We start from the raw sequence: 23,937 nt of genomic DNA on the forward strand, positions 1-23,937 counted from the left end.
AAAATATTCTCATGTCATACTAATGTAATACAAATGTGTTACTTCGATCAATTTTTTAGATTAAATTGATCTTAAATCTAATCTATTGGATTATATAAACTTTTTATATCAAATTAATTTAGGATTAAACTGACATAAATAATATTTATCATATAAAGTTACTAAAATCCCTTAGATAATCATCGTTTTTAGATACGATTAATTCAAAATTATAAATGGTGAGCAAAATCAAATTTGATATCATATGGGCATTTATAATTTTAAAATATTATTATGTCATACTAACGTAATAGAAATATGTAGCTTTAATCAACCCCCTAAATTGATTAACCTAGTTGATAGATTTATATTCAAATTAAATTAACTTAATTTGATTCGATGTTTAACTCTATTTAAGTTAGAATTTTAGTTTGATAATTTAATTATAGTTCAAATAAAATTCTTTGATAATAATACTGTTTATTCAATCAATAACAAATTTTATTTTATAATAATATTATTCAATTTGTTATTGATTTTTTGATAATATATTTGATTAGTTTAAACATGTTTAATTAATTAATCATTATAAATTTAAAATAATTTATATTTATATTTAGTTTGATTTAATTCGAATTCCATTTACAGTTAACCCCGCGACAACTTTTGACCCACGACTTTAAATACTTGAGGTGTAATCAAGAGTGAAAATTTGTACATTCATCAGATGCGATTCAAAACGAGCGAAGAATTGTCGTATTGCTTAAGCTTTCGGCAAATAGTAGTGACCAATCTTTTTGAGTGAGCGACTGGTCTCATCAATTTCCGTTATATCTTATTCATCCCTCCATGAGCATTAGCTAACGACTCAATTATAAACAACCATAAAACCGAAATACCCAAATACTCTACCCCTCACGACAATATTACCCTTCTACACAGCCCGGACGCCGAATCAGAACGAGGGTATTTTGCGTCTAAAAGTTTCAAAGTTGGACTTCCATGAAAACTTAAAAAAAAAAAAAAAAAACGAAATACGATCTAAATCTGAAACCACAAACCCATAACTAAAGAGAGTTCACACTCACGCTTCCTCTTCTCGTCTTTCTGGTAAAACTCTTCGTTCCGCGCAATTTTGATGCGATCAAAACCAATAGTGACCACGCTCACTTTTCGACTCTACTCGTCACTTCCAGATCTGACTCACTGAGTCACAGCTAGTCCCAGCTCGGGAATGGCTTCTTCGGAAGCCGATTCCCGCTTGAGCCAAGCCCTTGCTCCAGCCCTCGAAAAGATCATAAAAAACGCGTCGTGGCGCAAACATTCGAAACTTGCTCATGAATGTAAATCAGTTCTTGAGAAACTGACTTCTGCTCAGAAACAGTCGCCCTCATCGCCTACAGATTCGGAGCCGGACAGCTCCATCCCTGGCCCACTCCACGACGGCGAGCCGATAGAATACTCGCTCTCAGAATCTGAGTCCATTCTTAACCCTCTGATCAACGCGTGCGGTACTGGCTTCCTCAAGATCGTTGATCCTGCCGTTGATTGTATTCAAAAATTGATCGCCCATGGTTATCTTCGCGGCGAAGCGGACCCGTCCGGAGGTCCCGAAGCGATATTTCTTTCCAAATTGATTGAATCGGTCTGCAAATGCCATGATTTAGGTGATGATGCTATTGAGTTACTAGTTCTAAAAACGCTTCTATCCGCGGTCACGTCGATGTCGTTAAGGATTCACGGAGATTGTTTGTTGCAGATTGTGAGGACTTGTTATGACATTTATCTAGGAACTAAAAATGTGGTTAATCAGACGACGGCTAAGGCTTCGCTGATCCAAATGTTGGTGATTGTTTTTAGAAGAATGGAAGCAGATTCTTCAACAGTTCCAATTCAACCAATTGTGGTTGCTGAATTGATGGAACCAGTAGAAAAATCTGATGCGGATGGGTCCATGACAATGTTTGTACAAGGTTTTATTACAAAAATTATGCAAGATATTGACGGAGTTTTGAATCCAGTTACGCCCCGTAAGATTTCAGCCGCAGGTCACGATGGTGCATTTGAAACCACTACTGTGGAGACTACTAATCCAGCCGATTTACTGGATTCAACTGATAAGGACATGTTGGACGCTAAGTATTGGGAGATTAGTATGTATAAGACCGCGTTGGAGGGGAGGAAAGGGGAATTGGCTGACGGAGAAGGGGAAAGAGAGGATGATTTGGAGGTTCAGATTGGGAATAAGTTGAGACGGGATGCATTTTTGGTATTTAGAGCACTTTGCAAGTTGTCTATGAAGACTCCTCCTAAGGAGGCATTGGCGGATCCCCAGTTGATGAGAGGGAAGATTGTGGCTCTTGAGTTGTTGAAGATCCTCTTGGAGAATGCTGGAGCTGTATTTCGGACCAGTGAAAGGTACTCATTTTTGACATCTTAATCTGCTATATTTTGTTGTCTATGCGCTGAAATTTCTCAATACCTTCATTAAGTGTTGTGTGTTATATTCATGATAATTGTGTTTCGATTCCTGTGCTGTTATGTATGAAGGATTTTGTTAATTATCCTTGTATGTAATAATAATTAATCATGGAAAAGTTTGATACATTCCATTGTGGGAACTATTTAAGAATTTCCTAAAGCGTACATGGCATCGGAAGCAGCAAGAAGTTGCCATGTGGTAGAGTTTGTTGTTGATAACACTAGTAGCTGCCTAAAAATAAGGCAAATTATTTAACGATCTGTATTATTCACTGCTTGTCACTTATGGTACCAAAATCTTTTAGTTAAGCAAAAAGATGCAAGTATGCAAGTATTAATAAGATGCCTCAATGCTGCAGTGTCTATTAAGTGAGTATTACTGTTCTACCTTTAGTTTACTCCTGTATACTGTGAGCTATGTTCTATCTTATGTTAAAAAACATGTAACTGATATTTATGTTTTGCTGAGTGTGCTTGGTGGGTATGCAGGTTTTTGGGTGCCATTAAGCAGTATCTGTGTCTGTCATTGTTGAAGAATAGTGCTTCGACTCTTATGATTGTTTTCCAGCTTTCTTGCTCCATTTTCATTAGTCTGGTATCAAGATTTAGAGCTGGATTGAAAGCAGAGATTGGCGTGTTCTTTCCTATGATTGTGCTCAGAGTTTTGGAAAATGTTGCTCAACCAAATTTTCAACAGAAGATGATAGTGCTTCGGTTTTTAGAGAAGCTTTGTGTTGATTCACAGATTTTGGTAGATATCTTTATCAACTATGATTGTGATGTCAACTCATCAAACATATTTGAGAGGTAATCTATGTTTCATCCTTCGCAGTTTAATTTTTTTTGATACGATTGAATAATTGCATTGAGCTAATGCTAATTTCAAATTCTGAAGCTAAGTCTCTCTGTTTTCATTCATGAGTGTGATTGACTTTGTGCTGTATATGTCTTCCACTTTTGTTGTAGAATGGTCAATGGACTTCTTAAAACTGCTCAAGGTGTCCCTCCTGGTACGACCACCACACTATTGCCCCCTCAAGAGGTGACAATGAAGCTTGAAGCCATGAAGTGCCTAGTGGCTATATTGAGATCAATGGGAGACTGGATGAACAAACAATTGCGTATTCCAGATCCTCATTCTCCTAAGAAATATGAGGCAGTGGAGAACTTTCCCGAGCTTGCAACTGTTTCGGTGGCAAATGGGAATGGGGATGAGGCTGTTGAGGGATCAGATACTCAATCTGAGGTGTCCAGTGAGGTTTCTGAAGTTTTGACCATTGAACAACGTCGAGCTTACAAGCTGGAACTTCAGGTAAGTAGATATATATAATTAGGATACAAGTATACCAGTCTTCTAACTGTAATTTTATCTTACTGTTGCCTATGGATTGTAATGTAAAATACGTGGCAGGAAGGTATATCTCTGTTTAATCGGAAACCCAAGAAAGGAATTGAATTTCTTATTAATGCAAATAAGGTGGGCAACTCACCAGAGGAGATAGCAGCTTTTCTAAAAAATGCCTCCGATTTGAACAAGACTTTGATCGGTGATTATCTAGGAGAAAGGGAGGAGTTATCACTTAAAGTAATGCATGCATATGTGGATTCTTTTGACTTTCAAGGCATGGAGTTTGATGAGGCAATCAGGGCCTTTTTGCAAGGCTTTAGGTTGCCTGGTGAGGCACAAAAGATTGATCGAATAATGGAAAAGTTTGCTGAACGTTATTGTAAATGTAATCCAAAGGCATTCATTAGTGCTGACACAGCTTATGTCCTTGCATATTCTGTAATAATGCTCAACACTGATGCCCATAATCCTATGGTGAAGAACAAGGTGAGTTTTCTTTTTTCATTTGACCCAATTGGATTTTGAGACACAATGTTGATAAGATTTTTGCACCTGTCTTATTGAAATCTATATAGATGTCGGCTGATGATTTTATAAGAAACAATCGTGGCATAGATGATGGAAAAGATTTACCTGAGGAGTATCTGAGGTCATTGTTTGATCGGATATCAAGAAATGAGATCAAAATGAAAGAAGATGATTTGGCTCTTCAACAGAAGCAGTCTATGAACTCAAACAAGATATTAGGCTTGGACAGTATTCTGAATATTGTGATTCTAAAGCGAGGGGAAGAAAGGCATATGGAGACCAGTGATGATCTCATCAGGCACATGCAAGAACAATTTAAGGAAAAAGCTCGCAAATCTGAGTAAGCTTGGCTAGCGTTAACAGTATTCAGAATTTTTGCTCAGAATTTATTTCAGTTTTAACTTGTTGTTTTCCTAGAGTTTATATTTGGACTCATTATAAAGTTCTGTGTTTCTTAGTTTGAAGCTTTTTTTGGATTTTTCTTATCGCTATGTACTGGTCTTGGAATATGCAGATCAGTATACTACGCAGCAACTGATGTAGTAATTCTAAGATTCATGATCGAAGTATGCTGGGCACCCATGCTGGCTGCCTTTAGCGTCCCCCTTGACCAGAGTGATGATGAAGTGATTTTAGCTCTTTGTCTTGAAGGCTTTCGTTATGCTATCCATGTCACTGCTGTCATGTCTATGAAGACTCATAGGGATGCTTTTGTGACTTCATTAGCAAAATTTACTTCTCTTCACTCTCCTGCTGACATCAAGCAGAAAAACATAGCTGCCATCAAGGTCGGTGTTTCACTTATCTCTGTTTAGCTGTTTTTAGGATGAGATTATAATATTAATAAAAGCTGGTCTTATACCTTTCCTACCGCATCTTCATCTCTCATCTGGGAAATTTGGTGCTGCATGCAAAAACTTAGGGACTAAAAGTACACAGAATTATTATGTTTGATGATAAAGATGAGTTATATAGGATATTCTCAATAAGATTCCACTACCTAACTTCTGCCACTGAGACGCAAAAGAGCTATTTGGTAGAAGATAAAAATTGAAATAAAATTAAAAAGCAGTTTAGTTGAATGAAATCTGAATGTTACAAATACCAATAACATTTGGAGCTGTAGTTTTTCATACCACCTAGTGTGCTTGTGGGATTCCAAAAAAAAAAAAATCATCCCACAATGATATTTGCTACCATGGACTCACACTGTAGACGTTCTTGGTGATACCTATATTTCTTTCATCTCTGGATGATTAATTGAATTCATTCTGATTCTGAATTTGATGTTTAACATTGTCCATAGGCAATAGTCACAATTGCAGATGAAGATGGAAATTATTTACAGGAGGCATGGGAGCATATTTTGACGTGTGTATCCAGATTTGAGCATCTTCATCTCTTGGGAGAAGGTGCTCCTCCAGATGCCACTTTCTTTGCTTTTCCACAGAATGAATCAGAAAAATCCAAACAAGCTAAGTCAACCATCCTTCCAGTTTTAAAAAAGAAAGGACCTGGGAGGATTCAGTATGCAGCTTCTGCTGTGATGAGGGGTGCATATGATAGTGCAGGCATTGGTGGCAATGCTTCTGGGGTGCTCACATCTGAACTAATGAACAATTTAGTCACCAATTTAAACATGTTAGAGCAAGTTGGAAGTTCTGAAATGAATCGTATATTTACACGCAGTCAGAAATTGAACAGTGAGGCAATAATAGACTTTGTTAAGGCTCTTTGCAAGGTCTCAATGGAGGAACTTCGATCTGCATCTGATCCACGGGTTTTCAGCCTCACAAAAATTGTCGAGATTGCGTATGTCTCTTTCTGCTTCTGTTGTTCCTTTTGGCATATATTTTTTCTCTTGATTTACTTTGTTATTATAACTGAATTGTCTGGTTTATATGATTCATTTCTATGACAGGCACTATAACATGAACCGCATCAGGCTTGTGTGGTCGAGCATCTGGCATGTCCTCTCTGATTTCTTTGTAACCATTGGCTGCTCTGAGAACCTCTCAATAGCAATTTTTGCAATGGATTCTTTGCGTCAGTTATCGATGAAATTCCTAGAGCGAGAAGAGTTGGCTAATTATAATTTTCAGAATGAATTTATGAAGCCTTTTGTTATTGTGATGCGGAAGAGTAGTGCTGTTGAAATCAGAGAATTAATCATCAGATGTGTCTCACAGATGGTTTTATCTCGTGTCAATAATGTGAAATCAGGATGGAAAAGCATGTTCATGGTATTGAAATTTTTATGATTCTCTATCTTTTGTTTCTATTTCATGTTATAAATATTATCATGTTTTTTCCTGATAGATTAGTAACTTGATACTGCATGACTTTTTATTTCAGGTTTTCACAACGGCAGCGTATGATGATCACAAAAACATTGTACTTTTGGCCTTTGAAATTATTGAGAAGATTATTCGAGACTACTTCCCCTACATTACTGAGACAGAAACAACCACCTTCACAGATTGTGTTAATTGCCTAATAGCATTCACAAACAGTAGATTCAACAAAGAAATCAGTCTGAATGCTATAGCATTTCTTCGGTTCTGTGCCACTAAACTTGCAGAAGGAGATTTAGGTGCCTCATCAAGGAGAAAAGACAAGGAAGCATCTGGAAAGATTTCTCCGAACTCTCAACCTTTGAAAGATGGAAAACTAGATAATGGAGAGATGATTGATAAAGACGATCATCTCTATTTCTGGTTCCCTTTGTTGGCTGGTAAGGAAACTGCTTATATTGATTTGTTTTCACATTGCCATACTTTTGGATATGCTATAGTTTTTGGACTTGTTTGTGCTTAAAGATCTATGTTAGAATTTTGTCTAAATTTCAATTATGTCTTTTATACATGCAGGTTTATCAGAACTTAGCTTTGACCCTAGGCCAGAAATCAGGGAGAATGCCTTACAAGTGCTGTTCGAAACTTTGCGTAATCATGGTCATCTTTTCTCATTGCCTCTGTGGGAGCGGGTGTTTGAGTCAGTCCTATTTCCAATATTTGACTACGTGCGGCATGCCATTGATCCCTCTGGGGAGAATTCGCATGGGCAAGGGATTGATGGTGATGTGGGTGAACTTGATCAAGATGCATGGCTCTATGAGACATGCACTTTGGCCCTCCAATTGGTTGTGGATCTTTTTGTCAAATTTTACAACACTGTCAATCCACTTTTGAAGAAGGTGCTAATGCTGCTGGTCAATTTTATCAAACGTCCTCATCAGAGCCTTGCTGGTATTGGAATTGCTGCTTTTGTCCGTTTGATGAGCAATGCTGGGGATCTATTTTCTGATGAAAAATGGCTAGAAGTGGTCTTTTCGTTAAAAGAAGCAGCCAATTCCACTGCTCCCGATTTTTCTTACATTCTTAGTGAGGAGAGCATGGTCAGGTACCAAGAGAATGTGTCAAATGGGCAAGCTAATGGGGAGGCTTCTGGTTCTGGTATGGCTGATGGTGATTTTGAGAACCAGAAGATACATCGTCTATACACTTCTATAGCTGATGTGAAATGCCGGGCTGCTGTACAACTTTTATTGATTCAGGTAATATCTTTTGTGATTTATAACCTTTCTGATGACATGAGGTCATGTATATAACATAAAGTATATTCCAGTTTGCATCTTATTTTTCACTGAGTACTCCTGGTTTTCATGATGAACTTTTATGGCCTGTATGAGTCGGGTCCAGGGTTACTTTTGAAATTGGCTGAGTTTTTTTTATTGAAGTTTCTTTTTTCCATTCTCCTTTGATAAAATAATGCCTGTTGTTTATGAAACATTAAAATTAAAAACTACATTCTGAAACCTAGATAAAGCTGCACGCGGTATATTAGGCATATGAAATCAAATACCTATCTGATTGTTTGTTTGTTGATATTTAAAGTGCTGGCAAAATTAGAATTATTTGTGCAAAATTTCTTTGTCTTGTGTTGGTTGTGAATGTTTGATTAAATTTGGCAGGCTGTGATGGAGATCTACAACATGTATCGGCCTCGTCTTTCTGCTAAAAACACCTTAGTCCTCTTTGAGGCTTTGCATGATGTGGCAGCCCATGCTCATGAGATCAATAGCAATGGCATGTTACGCTCAAAGCTACAAGAATTTGGCTCTATGACACAAATGCAAGATCCCCCACTATTACGCCTAGAAAATGAGTCTTTTCAGATTTGTCTGTCTTTTTTACAGAATCTTATACTGGACAGGCCTCCTACTTATGATGAGGCTGAAGTGGAGTCTTATCTGGTTGACCTTTGTCGTGAGGTGTTACAGTTCTATATTGACACCTCTCACTCTGGACAATCGACTGAATCATATGTCAATAAGAAATTGCACTGGGAGATACCTCTAGGTTCAGGGAGACGGAGGGAATTGGCTGCACGGGCACCCCTTATTGTGTCTACACTCCAGGCTATCTGTACTTTAGGAGAGACTAGCTTCGAGAAGAATTTGTCTCGGTTTTTCCCTCTTCTTTCAGGCTTAATAAGCTGTGAACATGGATCAAATGAGGTACCGGCAGCACTCAGCGATATGCTAAGCTCAGCCGTGGGTCCTGTTTTACTTCGGTCATGTTGATCTTACTGGAGTCAGATGCCACATTTTGGGATGTACGATATTCTTTACATTTAAATCTTGTAGTTTCTTTCTTTTTCTCTTTTCTCTTTTGGTTTATAAGTGTAATTCTTGTCCGAAAATATAGTTTCAGAGTGTATGAAGAGTTAGTGATGATTCTGGATTGTGGCTAGTGTTCGTAAAGCTCAAGCATTTTGTTCAGGAGCTTAGTAGCTCTTTGCTCAGAATTCATAGATATCATCAGGAGCTTTTGATGTTGTATGCTAGTCAGATAATTTTCACACAATAATTTACTGTAGAAAAATAGATTATTCAATTTGCATACTTGAGGCTGTCTCTGCTTATAATTTGTTTCAGGTTGGATTGATTCACAGTAAGGGAGGCATCATGCCGAGCTGAACTCAATAAGGGCTTGCTCTCTTTAGGCTTGGGTTAGTGGAGTTGAGTTCTTAGGCTTAACTTTGACAAGTTTGGAAGAAGTTGAGATTGAACTCAATATGATGAGTCAAACTTAATTTCAGTTTGGTATCGTAGGATTTTTAAAATTTAATTATTAATTTTCAAAAAATTATATTCTATAATAAAAAGATATTATAAAAAAGTTAAATTGTGCTGTATAACATATCAAAAGCGTAGTTTTAATGGACAAGCTAAACTATCAAAATTTCCCTTCTCAAAAATTTTGGGGATTGGGTTTTTTCGATTTATTTATATGGTGAATTATTGGGCAACAAATAGTGAACATAAATTAAAAAAAAAAGGGAGAATTCCCACCTAAGTTTGGTTGAAATGATAAATATATATTTATAATAGATGAAAAATTTAAATACTTATCTAAAGTTTATTTTGTTAGGACAAATTCATATATTTTCTATTCAAGTTAAGGGATAAATTTGTTATTTTAATAATAATATTAAAATAATTAAAATTTTATCTTATTTTCTCTCTTTAATTTAGAAAACTAATATTTTTTTTCTGAATTAAGTTTTAAAAAATTCATTTTTCCCTTTTAAAATCTAACTATTTTCTCCGGTGATGACTGACCAATGGTGGAAGAGCCTTCATCTAGAAGTTATCCTCTGGACAATGATTGTCTTTCAAGTATGACGACCGTCATCCAGATTTAAACTATGTTTTGTCGTTTAGATTTGGACGACAAGAGTCGTTTAGAGAATGGATGACGCTCCATCATTTAGTGAAGGATAACGTTCATCGTTTAACCTCTAGCTACATCGGTCATCGATGACTAGAGGGAGGAGGTTTAAGGTGAAGAAAAAATTAGGGACTTTGGGGGGGGGGGGGGGGAGAGAGAGAAAAAGAGAAAAAAAATAACTTTTCAAAGTTCAGGTATAGAGGTTAAATATTAATTTTTAAAATCTGAAAAAAAAAAATTATATATTTTTTGATATTATTATTATTAAATGATAATTTTATCTTTGTATTTAATAAAAAAAATTTAATTATAGTTTAAAAATGTATAAATATTTATTTTTTTTATATTTTATGAATATATTTTTTAAATTAGAATAAAACTTAAATACAAAATATTCTTTTATCCTAAAAAAATTATTCAGACTGAAGTCAAACTCAAACGGAAACCATTTATTTAACTTGAGCTGAGCTAAAAGCCAGCCCTGCGGGAATACAATCCTAAATCAGAATCCAAAGATAGAATGTCAATTAGTCTAATTTTAATGCTTTTTTTGACTTTTACCCTCGGCGGAATAAGGGCAAATTGGTAAATTCAATCCAATGTAGTCAATTCACATTCAGCTGGCATCCACCAAACTGGACTTGATAAAATCCTTAAGTACGTGCGTCCTCCACTCCACCGAACAGGACTTTATCGAAATTGATGTCCCGCAACAAGACAAATTAAGATTCTGCCGAAAGCCCACAGTAAATGTGATTTCACATTCGCACCCACGAACAACCTCTCTTCTTCGTACTGTCTCCACACCCCAATGTCGTCTTCTTTCAAGACCTTCTGGATATCTCTGCATCGAAAGATTAAACTCTTTTTCCAACAAATGAGAAGAAGAAAACACAAGAGACTGTCATCTGGGATTGATCTGTTAACCTCATCCTTCACAACCTTGGAAATTTCCAACCAATATAGACAAGTTTTCAAGGTGATGGACGCAAATGGAGATGGGAAATTATCAGCATTAGAGCTGAGTGAAGTCCTTGTTTGCCTTGGTTATGATGAGTCGAAAGCCACCAAAGAAGCTCAAGTATTGGTGTCCCATATAGACGACAACGGAGATGGCTTCATCGACTTGGATGAATTTATGGATGCCGTTCATAGTGATAATAGCAAAGAAGACCATCTAATGGATGCTTTTCTCATTTTTGATACCGACAAGAACGGACTCATCTCGGCAAGAGAGCTGCGAAGAGTTCTAGTTAACCTTGGACGTGATAGATGCAGCATTCAAGATTGTCAGCGTATGATTCAAGGAGTGGACAAAGACGGAGATGGGTTTGTCAGTTTTGAAGAATTTCGTTCAATGATGACACAAAATTGAACATAAAATCTGATAGTTCCGTTCAGGTATGCAAATTTTCTCAGTTTCCTGTAATTAAGTTATCTGGATATTGTAGAAAATTACAAACTGTTTAACCTGTGTGAGATTTGGTTAGAGGTGTTACACAATTACAAAAAAACTATATCTGCAATTTCATTTGGCTGTAGCGGGGAAGAAAAAATCTGCTTATGTTGATAATTTTCCTCTTGTTTTCATCATGCATGGGACCTCCATCTTTTGTCCAGTGCAGTGGAGGTGTCTGTGTCAATCAAATATGGAAACTAGAGTCACCAAAATTGGATATTAATCACAACAGAGACACGGCTTTTTCTTCCCGATAAGCCAAAAACTTATTATATAGGCCAAAAGACTCGTTCCCACCCAGTTACAGGTAAAACTCAAATTCCTATCCTCCAGTTTTTTTTTTAAATTTAATAACTTATCAACCTTAAAAAATTAAAATTTTATTAAATTTTCTTTTATATTTAAAATTTTTTATAATTTTTTAAATTCAAAATTTTAAAAATTATAAATACTTTTAGGGATTTATTTCTTTTATCTCTAATAATAATTCATCGTCTTTGACATTTGGTTATCCTCTCTCCTAGTCTCTCTTCTTTTATTTTTTTGATCTTTTTTGATTAAAATGAAAATGATTTTGTCTTTTTCTTGATCAAATATGGCAAAGAGGATAGAGAGATATCAAAGACAGAAATAAGGACAATCAACTATTAGATATGAGAAATAGACTCTAGAGAAAAGAAAAAAACCCTAAAGGGGTATTTGTCACCTTTTTAATTTTGAATTGAAAGAAAATTGTGATAATTTTAAATTTGAAGAAAAAATATGATAAAATTTTAATTTTTAATTTTTTTTAGAAAGAATAATTTTACTGTAATTTTTAATTGAGATTTTAAATATAAATTTATTTATAAATAAGTATTTAAAATTTAAAAAATTAAAAGATAGAAGTTAGAGATTTTAGTATGGCTTAGATAGGAATAAGTCTTTTGGCCTATTATATGTCCTACTAAATACGTGTTCAGTTCAACAAGTTTACGTTTCATTCCATTCTATTTATCCAAAAACGACTTTGATTTGATTGATTCCTAGTTTCGTATTTATTTTGGCTGTTGTACCATCTTAATCAAACGGCCACATTGGGCAATTGCGTCAACGCCGTTACCAGATTACTTCCATCTAATTATAATAATTTATCTACAAATTATGGATAAAAAAGAATTAATTAATTTTAAATTAAAGAAAAATATATAATTATATTATTTAATTATATAATAATATATTAATTTATTTGTATTTGTTAATATCCATAATTTATATATATAGTATTATTTACATAATTTAGTGGATGAATTTCTAACTAAGATAGAAATTAAAAACAAAAAATTTGGGGGCATTAAATGTGAAATTTTTAATCTTAATGGTGTGTGCTTCTTTGGGTGGAGTAAGCTTGGACCGAATTGGAATAAGGGCAATTTAAGATTGATGAGTTGAGATTTAAATTGACTTGAATCCAAATTTTCAAATCAAATCATACTCAACTCATTTTATGATAATAAACATAATACTTAATTTGAGCTTCACTTGTTAGATCCAAGCATGAAGACGGCCCTAGTGATCTTCCCTAATGTGGTTGAATTTGTTTATGGAATTTTAAATTATTAGGCTATATTCGGCCCATTATAGAATGAGGCCTGCAGAGTCTTTTCACATCACAGGACCAAATCTAGATTATAACATTGATAACTAAACATTAGAAACTAATGACCCAGATCCAGGAAATGGAAATTCAGACGACCAGGAATCATGATCTACACATAAGAGTACAAAGATACTCATGTCAAATTGATATATTTACTTGTAAATGGTTTTATAAATGTATTCAAAATTTATCATATGTTATAAAAACAGGAGGGAAGGTAAGGGTTAACCATTTCTTTGAATAAAAAGAAAACTTTATATGAAGTGGTATTGGTTTTAAATCTAATATAAAATTAAGAGAGAAATCTAGTTTAAAAAATAATGGGATCAGCATGGCATACTACTAGGATTTTAATATATAATTCAAAGGTGGACACGATTTAAGTTGGGTCGAGATTGAATGGTTTTTCAGTTCATACAAGCTGAAGAAATTTCAATTCATTGATTTCAAGCTTGGTTTGATCAAACTGATGCCTACCAATGTTATCAACAACGAATTTTCTTCTTCTTCGATGATTTTTCTTTTTCTACAGTATTATTATTTACCAATTCAGCAAGTCAAACTTGATTTTAAGCTAATTGTTTCGAATATAAATCAAACTTGAGTAGCTCGAATCTGCTCCTGATATAATCATTGTAAAGAAAATAAATTAAGCCCAAGACAAACTTTCTCCTGAGCTTACCATTCAAGTTGCTATGCTTATAACGTACGTAAGTAAATGACATATAATTTTAATATTTGGGGCATTTCAAAACCTCTATACATTCGTAATAATATGTATATGTACTAAGTATAATGCATTAGCTGTATTTTAATGAATAATCTTAACAAGATAATATAAGAAAGGTGACATATGTCGCACTTTTTCCGATATTAAAGCAATGGGCATCCCAACAGGGTGATCATTTTGTTTTCTTTGCTAATGTTAAAATATTAGAATCAATATATCGTATTATCATGCTTTTCAAATTTCAATTTTCAAATTGATCCATCATCTCATTGATAACTTTTAGAATGAAAAAGAAAGATAAATTAAGTTGGGTTTTAAAGTTGTTATCATATCTAGGGCTTCATTGTCTTCCAATCTACAAATTTTCTCATTATGGTTATCATGGCAGCAGTGTATTTTATAGCTACTTCTCTCAAGTCCCAATTAAACTGAATAAAATTTTCTTAGAATATTCCAAACAATAAGTAGCCCTCCCAAATATGCAGGAACTGGGTTCTATATCGTATAAATATTAACTACTGACTTGTACTTGGTTAATATTTATCATTAATATATAACAGTTCCACTCTATAAGAATAATAACTATGTTGATATTAAAAGGTTCCAAAGAATTAGATGCCAATGCCCAATACTATATACGTATAAATTTCAATATGTACCTAGCTAGCTATTCTCAATCTGATAATTAGGGTTTGCTTAGATGCTAAATTCTACTTTATCATCACTAATTGTCATCGAGAAACAATTTCAAAGTGGTTAAAGTCGCCCATTGATAAAAATTACTTTACAACATAATGCAACTTTTAAAAGTGAAAAGGATTCTATGTATAAACATGTCAAAGGAAATTAACAGCGTAAACTTGAGGTTTATGTGTAGAATATATTAATGATTAAATCAAAAGAAAATGTTGACATTATGGATGGTGGTAATGAAATGCTTGTTTGATTTGAAAGAGGTCATTTAAGCAGGTGAAAGGATGACTTAATGATGCCAAACAGATCACTATCAATCACATGGCAACCTCAGTTTTGGTCGGCTGTTTAGCTCTAAAATATTCCCAGTGCTCGATGAGTTTTGATTAATTAAGTCAAAAATCAAAGCTTTAAGATTGGCCTTCCATGGAGAAGAAGAAAAGGGTGCAACAATTTCGAGTCACTTTGAGTGAAAAGTGGCTACTAAGAGAGTGAGAACATGCGAAATTATGCTTGATTCGAAGCGATTTAGGTGCCCCTCACATGGAAGTGGCTTTATCTTGTGGTCCATACTCTTCTTGGATTAGCTTTACAATTTTAATAAGATATTAGATTTGATTTGTTTAATAAGATAGTTGATAAGTATTACAATATTTTAATTGCGTTAGCTAGCTAGACAAAAGTTGCAACAGTTTTCCAAGCTTTTATTCAATTCTTCCACTCTCATAAGGAGAAGACTATGCCTTTTAATTTCTTTAAAAAAGAATCAAGTTTTACTGTTCACAAGATTCAACATTTTAGTCATTTTTAAATAGTTAATTCATTTCGATGAACCCCGTGAAGCTTACGCTGTTTGAACTTGATTAGTTAGACTTGTGAGCCTATAGAAAAAAATCTCTGGAACCAATTTTCAATAATGTCAATCCTTCAAGACAAAGTTGGGAATAACTAAAAATAAAAAGCAATATAGATATTATGGTAAATTTTATTTCAACTAGAAATTGATCAATGATTCTAGATTGCCAGCAAACAGAAATTAATTATTGCAAGAACTATTGGGAATTGGGCAAACATTTTGTTGTATCATTGTATAAACCAATTTGATGAGACTTTTTAGTTCAGGAAATTGGGCTGGTAGATTATTAAAAAAAAGCCATGAAAGATTGATGATTATGACAGATATAATTATAGTGATGGGTAAGAAATGACTAAATTAAATAAATAATGAATAAATATATAGAGAGAAAGGGATTCCTCACGAGAGTTACTGGTTCTGAGGAGGACTTGGATTTCAGTACCTCGGCAGCCAAAGATGGTGTTGGGGACAGTTGACTATTTGAGAAAACGGTTGTTTGATCTATTACATGCATGCATCATGGGGCTTATATAAAAATAATTAACAGGTTTGTTGGGATAATTTTTATTATTAATAATAATAGATTACTGAAAAGATAAATTATGTTGAAGATTATTGATGATAGTTACATGAATATTAAAGTTTGTGATATGAATATATTTTATAGACTCCATAATTTTTTGTTATTTTAATTAATATCTCCTTATAAATTTATGTGTCTTGTTTGCTAGCTTCTTTATTTTTCACCAAAGAGAGATTGGTTTGTTATATAATATTAATTAATATATACATATGCATATATTTAACATGAAGTTTCTTCAAATTTTCTTGTTTGGTTTGTAGCAGAGACAATGGTGGGTCTAATCTACTGAAAATCGACGAAAGTAACATGAAAACGAAGAGAGGCCGGACCATTTGTCCCGCAGCACACCCATCCATCTCATCCAATCACCAACTCCTCTCTATATTTTATTCCATTCATGGGCTGAACAAAGAAGCTAAAGCGACAGCCAGCTACATGCATTTACAAGATTTTTTTTTTTTTTTTTTTTTTCTTACCATTCTTCCTATACCAAGGTAGAAACTGAGTTGGATCCACTCTAAGTTAGTTTAGGCTCAGTTTAGTGTTTAACTCAAATAAGTCAAACTTAAATAAAAGTAATTTTTGCTCAAAATCGAATTATATCAATCTGATTCAATCAAATCACCCATAGATTCTTTTTAGTGATATTTTGTTCTTTAGCTTTTTATCTCTGACAACCTTTTTTCTTTTTTTCCCTTTAATAGCTTGTCTTATAATCTCATTGTCAATTAAGCACATCAATTTTGATCTTGAGCTGACCATTTTAGTTTGTTTGAGTCTGGTTCAGATCGAATTTATCTCTATTTAAGAATGTTAAAAATTAGTTAAATCTTTTACAATTGAACTGAAACATATATAAAAATGTTTAATAATGATTTATATGAATCAGAATAGAGTTAGGATGGCAAACTTAGAAATAGAGAGAAAAAGTGTGGGTGAAATTAAGGTAGAAAGCACCAAAGGGATTCATAGAATTCAGGCCGAGGAGGTTATAGTGATGGCAGCAGTAGTGAATACTGAAAAGATATAAAAAGCATTGTCTCCAGATAGATAGTGGAGAAAGGAAAGACACCTCCTTGGTTCTCCTGAATAAACAGAAAACGAGTAGTAGGATTGGTTGATTAAAATTTTGGCATTCACTCATTCATTCATTCATGCCATCTCTTGAATGGCTGTTCGTGTTAGTGCTCCTGCTATTTCACAAACACGGACACAGTGGGTTAATGTTTAGGCCTCAGCTTCAATTGTGTGTCAGCTGAGTGTCTTTTGACTGTGTTAAAGTGTCAGCGCCACCCACGCCTTTCTCCAACTCTACTCTATCACGCCCACACGCCCTGGTTTCTTATTCACCATACACTTCCATTTAACGATGCAGTCAAACGCTTCCTTGTCTTTAATTTTCACATTTCACTTCTCTTTATTAATGCTTTCCCCACTACCACTCTATACCTTTTTTCACCTACGTTTGCAAACTCATTTTTATTTCTCCAAACTCCTAGGCTCAGGGATCCTGCCCTTCAACTTATTTTATTTGAAAATAAAGGCCAAATGACTATTTCTCGCTTGAACTCCGATGAAATAATAATTTCAATTCTTTAAATTTGAAAAATTGTTTGTTCACTTGCTATTACTTATGTGTTAATGAAAATCGTTACATAAAAAGACCAAAGTGGTCATTTGTCCCAAAACCCTCTCCTACTATCTTCCTCTAAAATTCATTCTCAGTTTTATTTGTTTGTTGTTGATTAATGATTATGTTGTGTTGTTGATTGGTGTTTGGATGGCCAAATTTAGATTGTTTGGTGGTGGATTTTGGATGAGCATCCATGGGTTGTTTGGTATCCTCGTTGGCGATTTATGGTGGCATTTGATAGGATAGTTGTTGTTCAAGGCCATAATGTTGCATTTTTGTGCACTACTATCGGTGGCCTACTAGTTAGTTCTATCTTTCGAGCTACTGACAATTAAAATCCATGGTAATGTCAAATGTGGTGATGAAGGTTTAGGGTTGGGTGAGGGAGACAAGGAAGGACGTTAAGGAGGCTCAAGGTTCGGTGATAACGAAATCCAAAAACTTGTTGGATTTGAGGTTGAGGATGGAGACAAGGATGAAGAAAAAAAAAAGGATAACTTTCTGGCCTCTTCACATAACATATTTCATTCACGGGTAGTTAAATGGACTTTTCAAATTTAGATAGTAAAAAAATTGATTCACCAAAGTTTGGGTGGGGAATAGTAATTCCACCAAAAATAAATTACTAACCAAATCTAATTCAACCCAAACGATCCGGTGTTTCATTACTTATTTTATAATTTCTACGCATCCATTATTTCAATTTCCAACTCAAAACTATCAATAAAAAGTGTCTCAAGTTGTGAGCGAAATCTTGCACTGCATAAATAGAATGGAAATTCAAAGATTGGGATCTAGCAAGATATATAGGTGAGGCAGCGTTGGTGAGTCATTTAAATATGACAGATTTTGCCAACAAGGTAGAGTATGGAGAAAATATCTAGCTTAGAAACAACCTTCTACTAATATTAATTCAAGAAAAAAGTGATACAAGTTGCTTTTATGCATATAAATGGGGGTTAATTCGTTTCGATTTGAGTAAGTCAAACTAAGCTTGGGGTTAATTTAAGTTCAAATTGAATCTATAATAACTAATTTAAATATAATATTATTAGAGAATTGTATGTCAAAAAGATAAATAGTATTATCGATAAAATAAACAAACAAATTGATTTCAAATTGAATATCAAGCTGCCACTTTAACTCAAAATCCGCTAACCAGCTCAAATAGGATCAACTTGCAGGCATATCTCCGAAATAAAAGAAAATTTATACGGGTGGAGGATCGGACGTCGATCTCGCTTTTGTTTGGAGGTAGAAAATAATTAAAACCGTAACTTGACTGGAAAGCAATCGTATATAAAGACATATATATATATATATATATCATCATCATCTGCATCGGCAAGGGAATATTCCGTCGTGCAAGGTTCCCGTGGGTGTGCTGTTGCTCATGCAAGTGCGCATGAGTTGGCAGCTAGCTCCTTGTATTACCTTAACGTGAATTCTTGGCAAACTATTGCCACACTCAGACAGATCAAAATCAAATCCAACGCTATGCTGTCAGACGTCCTCTTACAGAATAATAAAATCCTTCAGGCAATTCTTATTCTCAAACCCATATCAACACTAAAGGCTATAGCTTGATCTAGAATAGTAGGAAGGAAACGAGATAATATTTTTTAAAGCCATAATGTTGTTCTTGTGTCACACAGAATAAAGTTTTTTTTTTTTTCTGTAGTAGTTGAAAGGAAGTTTCAAATCGAAGCTCAGAATAACAATTATAATTTTGAAACCAATGTGATATGTGAAGAAGAGTAACAAGGGTTTAAGTAATGGGTGAAGGAAAACGTGATTGTTAAATTATTTGCTCTTATACGGATGCCGATGATTGCTTGCATGAAGCTTCTTTATCTGTTACATTAGTTTCAGGTGTAAATTTGAATCAAAGTTTGATACGATATACAGTATATAGGCTAGAGTCAGAGTCAATTTTTTAAAGCGGTTGCACCCAGCATACAGAAGGAAATTGCAACTTCATTTTCAATGACTTTCACAGAAAACTTGAAACCAAAGTACTTTTGCAGGTAGAAATGGAATAATTGTGCATGTTAATAACAACACTTGTATTTATCATCGTTATTTCGAGAATAATAACGATTTAGAAGTATAGATGAAACATATGGATGGTGTTTAAATGGTAAAAAAGAAAAAATAAAGAAGAAAGCAAGCAGACTTTAGTAATATAAGAATATATATAAAGAGGAAGTGGGGAGGAGACACGTCTCATGATGAACAGTTAAGTGGACGCTTTTACATAACATCAATGGGATGCGTAAATACCCGAGAGAAAGAAAGAAAGAAAGAAAAAAGGGTTGCAATTTTTTTTCCTAGAATTGAGAGTCGCCCTTCATGCAGGCACGCCCTCAGTCTGACTCTACTGTCGTGACCCAACTGTAATTCGGATGGGTCCATTGCAATTTCCCATGACCCACCACATGCATCTCATCTTTCTCTTCTAATCAAATTACACTAAATTTCATTTTCTGTTACTGTAAATTAATGTAACAGTAACTAAACAAGTATATCCACCCACTTCGCCACTGTAATTCTTGTAACGCTCAGAGGAATACCATCTTAAGCCTTCAGTTTTTTTATGACATCTTGTCATTTTGTATTGCAAAAATAACGTCTTTTCACACAATGATAACTTTTTTACTCTGTCATTGGTGCGTAAAAACTGGAATCGCATACTTGGCTTGGCTAAAGATGGATATATATGCACATTAAAATCATATAGATGTGGCTTAAAATGGATATGTATACACATTAAAATCATATAGATGTCAATGATGAAACAATGTTGAAAAGAAGAAACTATCACCCCCATGAACAAAGTTGAGGTTTTAGAGGCTGAAACTGATTTCAAGCACCTACAGGAAGAAGAGCAAGAGAAAGAGGAAGAGAAAGAGAAGAGGATGATGTTATAGTAAGGTTTATTGTTGAAGTTGACATTAATTCAAGAGAGAGGGGGAACATGGGGTGTTGGGACCCATTGGGTTCTGAGGGACAAAAGAGAGAGAAGGTGAGGTCCACAGCACCGCCCATGCGCACGCTGTCTTACCAAAACTAAACCCATCATCATCGATCCAAGACCTTGATTGACCTAACCCTAACCCGGCAACACTAACACTAACTCTATACCCAAAAAGTTAAAACAAAAATAACACCACCAGCCCAAATACCACCTCTATCTTTTCTTTCTTCTTCTTCTTCTTCTACTTCATCTTCTTCTTTTCCTTCATCTTATTCTTCTTCTTCTTCTTCATCTTTTCCATCCAACTAGTTATCTTTTCTTCTTAGGACACAGAGACCTCACCTGATTCAACCTCAGCTAAGAAGAACCAATTCCTCGCTCTTATGAGTGGTAGACATTAGAAAGATGGGCTTGATCCAGCCATTTCAGTTGAAAATTTGGTACTGATGCTTAGAGGTCCTTTCTTTTTTCCTTTGTTAGTGAAAGTTTTTATCAGTTAATCCATCAAGGTTTCAAATAAAGAAAGGGTAAGATTCAGAGCCACCAAGGAAGCAAATTTAGACAGAGAAGCTCAAGTTCATTCATTCTTCTTCTCAACTCAGGTGGATTTGTGGGAGATTTAGGGTTTGAGTAAACCAAATTAAGATATGAATCCAGTTACAGCTCATGGCCGTCCTCTTCCTCCTCCCTTTCACACAAGAGATATTCATCTACAACCCCACCACCAATTTCAACACTCTCACCGACAAAATTCTGATGAAGAACAAAACGGTAACGGAAGCTTAAACCGTGGCCAAAAACGAGATCGTGATGAAAACAACACTACAACAACAACAACAATGACCGACAACACAAACATAACTGAAAACAAAGACGAATCAGCCATGGTCCCTGGAGGAGAAGGAGAAATCAATAGAAGACCCCGAGGCAGACCGACCGGCTCCAAAAACAAGCCTAAGCCACCTATCATCATAACCCGTGATAGCGCAAATGCCCTCCGATCTCATGTCATGGAAATCGCCAACGGCTGTGATATAATGGAAAGTGTATCTACATTTGCTAGGCGAAGACAAAGAGGGATTTGCATTCTGAGTGGTTGTGGCACTGTAACTAATGTAACTCTAAGACAACCGGCTGCACCCGGTGCAGTTGTATCCTTACATGGTAGATTCGAGATTTTATCGCTTGCAGGATCATTTTTACCGCCTCCTGCGCCACCGGCTGCTTCAGGTCTCACTATATATTTAGCCGGGGGTCAGGGTCAGGTGGTGGGGGGAAGTGTTTTGGGCCCGCTTCTTGCATCAGGTCCAGTGGTGATTATGGCATCTTCTTTTGGTAATGCGGCGTATGAGAGACTTCCATTGGAGGAAGAAGAGGCACCGGTGGGCTCCATGCCTGGGAGTGGACCCCTAGGGTCGCCGGAACTTTTGGGGCAACAGCCACCAGGGCAGCAGCAAGAACAACCACAGCAATTGATGCAAGATCCTAATGCTTCTTTCATTCATGGCTTACCACCAAATCTTCTAAATTCCGTGCAATTACCAGCTGAGGCCTATTGGGGCACAGGTCGTCCTTCTTTTTAACGCAAAAACAGATTATGCTACTTCTTCTCCTTTTCTTTCTTTTTTTCTTTCCTTTTTTCTTCATACTTGTTTGAGGTCTTTAATCACCTTTCATTCTTCTTCTTCTATAAGTTAGTTTATGTTATGTTGATCTTGGAATTCAGCTACCTTTTATTGAAGAAGGATGTAAAAATTGATGAAATGGTTTTTGCTTTTAATTAATGGCACTTTTTTCTGTTCATCCCAACTCGTGATAAAAGATGAAAAACCATTAATCTCTTCTTACCTTCTCCTTGCTTTTAGAAGCTGTTCTAGCAATTGCTTGACATTGATCTTTCAGTCTTGGCTGAAAAAAGAGGAAAAGCAACCACCTATAAGGTTTTAGGTTTCAGATTTTCTTGCATGATCAAAAGCTCAAAGAAAGAGATAATAATGTTATGTTCTTCTCTTTATAACAATGTTTTAGCTTCATTTATATTTTCCATAAATGTATGTAAAGCTGAAAGTGTCTTAGAAATTCAGGATCTTGTCAGTAAATCACCTGTGATTATGCCCAAAAATTTAGCCCTTTTTTACTTTCCCAGATTGATATTTTTAATTATGCTTCATCATATATATTTAATTTTATTATTGACTCTGACTGTGAGGTCGGTGGGAGGATGGCAAATCATCACTTGAAGAAAGAAGAGTGATGATGAAAGGAATGGGCTTAGGGTTTTCTTGTCTGTTGTTTTTATCATTGACTGGTTTAGGGTTTATTATAGTAGCTGAAATGAGCATAGAATACTGGGTTACACGTGCGCTGCTCTGTAAAAGCTCTTTTCCGAGGCAGCTACACTTCCATATGAAGGCAACTAACAACCAAGACAAACACAAAGTCAAAGCTTCTCCCTTTCTCTCTATCTCTCTAAAACTGCCCTTCATCACTAGAGAAATTAAAGAGGTCCTGCCTTAGTGAATCAAGCTGTGAGGTAAGCCATGAAATAAAACACTTTGTCTTCATTTTGAAACCCTAAATCAATCTTCTTGTTCTCTATATTGTTCATAAAACTCTAGCTACTAGCAATATTTCCTTGCTGCTTTGAGCATTATTTCTTTGAATTGTATGTGATAGCTTGAGCCATTATTACTTCTGTTAAAAGGGGTACAGTTCTTTATTATTGTAACTATTTTCTTTTTTGTTACTTTTAAAAGGTTTCGAAAGTCTTTTATATTTTGAATTTCTTCTAGTTCGATCTTTTTAACTTTAAAACTTTGTAGTTGCTTGTTTGTACTATATTAATATTTTCTTCAGCTTTTCACTTTTCCTTTTCTCCTATATATGCTGCTCATTTTTCCTTGAATATTTTCATTTTTATCCAGCATTTATTGATTATTCAACATAAATTCTTGCTCATTGATGCTAATAAGGCTCATACTTATGTTTTTCTATGTTGGAACTTGAATGTTGAGGATTGTAGCTTGTTTCGTCTTTTGTTTGTTTTTTTTTTTTTTTAAGAAGTTTGAGTTTGTATTTCTTTACAAGAACTTGTTATAATAAAATTACAATTACATAAAGCTTAAGAACAATTCTACAAGGTTTAGAAAAGTATTTCATAGTAGATATATCTTTATTAGTCTCTATAAATATAGAATGTTGAGAATCAAATAATTTATAGAAGAGAAATAAGTAAGAATATCATAAAGTTTGTGGACATATAAGAGAGTTTTTATAAATGAAATTAGTTTGATGAT

At 34.8% G+C, this 23,937-nt stretch overlaps 3 protein-coding genes across 4 annotated transcripts; all 3 read left to right on the forward strand.

The window, feature by feature from the left end:
• The first annotated feature begins 924 nt into the window (after positions 1–924).
• On the forward strand, positions 925–9,242 carry LOC123222528 (brefeldin A-inhibited guanine nucleotide-exchange protein 2-like). The gene is made up of 11 exons (XM_044645362.1): positions 925–2,397; positions 2,950–3,267; positions 3,427–3,772; positions 3,872–4,294; positions 4,384–4,676; positions 4,851–5,124; positions 5,643–6,148; positions 6,258–6,579; positions 6,692–7,070; positions 7,207–7,892; positions 8,310–9,242. Exons 1-11 carry the CDS (start codon positions 1,214–1,216, stop codon positions 8,919–8,921), a joined length of 5,343 nt encoding a protein of 1,780 aa, XP_044501297.1. The 5' UTR covers positions 925–1,213; the 3' UTR covers positions 8,922–9,242.
• A 1,339-nt stretch (positions 9,243–10,581) lies between these two features.
• Positions 10,582–11,908, forward strand: LOC123222709 (probable calcium-binding protein CML23). 2 transcript variants are annotated; one of them, XM_044645627.1, is made up of 2 exons: positions 10,582–11,472; positions 11,692–11,908. In XM_044645627.1, the coding sequence occupies exon 1, from the start codon at positions 10,883–10,885 to the stop codon at positions 11,444–11,446; it is 564 nt and encodes a 187-aa protein (XP_044501562.1). In that variant the 5' UTR covers positions 10,582–10,882; the 3' UTR covers positions 11,447–11,472; positions 11,692–11,908. The 2 variants fall into 2 exon arrangements, with proteins under 2 accessions (XP_044501562.1, XP_044501564.1); XM_044645629.1 differs by having other exon boundaries at positions 11,697–11,908.
• Positions 11,909–20,897: 8,989 nt separating this feature from the next.
• On the forward strand, positions 20,898–22,444 carry LOC123224250 (AT-hook motif nuclear-localized protein 22-like). Its single transcript, XM_044647858.1, has one exon. It carries the CDS (start codon positions 21,289–21,291, stop codon positions 22,222–22,224), a length of 936 nt encoding a protein of 311 aa, XP_044503793.1. The 5' UTR covers positions 20,898–21,288; the 3' UTR covers positions 22,225–22,444.
• The last annotated feature ends 1,493 nt before the right edge of the window (positions 22,445–23,937 follow it).

This window comes from Mangifera indica, chromosome 8 (assembly GCF_011075055.1).
Source record: "Mangifera indica cultivar Alphonso chromosome 8, CATAS_Mindica_2.1, whole genome shotgun sequence".
Lineage (NCBI taxonomy): Eukaryota > Viridiplantae > Streptophyta > Magnoliopsida > Sapindales > Anacardiaceae > Mangifera > Mangifera indica.

Excerpts from the sequence above, each read along its gene's own strand:
- LOC123224250 (XM_044647858.1), top strand. The coding sequence starts at position 21,289 with ATGAATCCAGTTACAGCTCATGGCCGTCCTCTTCCTCCTCCCTTTCAC.
- LOC123222709 (XM_044645627.1), top strand. The coding sequence starts at position 10,883 with ATGTCGTCTTCTTTCAAGACCTTCTGGATATCTCTGCATCGAAAGATT.
- LOC123222528 (XM_044645362.1), top strand. The coding sequence starts at position 1,214 with ATGGCTTCTTCGGAAGCCGATTCCCGCTTGAGCCAAGCCCTTGCTCCA. Across the intron at positions 4,295-4,383 it reads ATCCTATGGTGAAGAACAAG|ATGTCGGCTGATGATTTTAT; the intron begins GTGAGTTTTCTT and ends AAATCTATATAG. Across the intron at positions 5,125-5,642 it reads AAAACATAGCTGCCATCAAG|GCAATAGTCACAATTGCAGA; the intron begins GTCGGTGTTTCA and ends CATTGTCCATAG.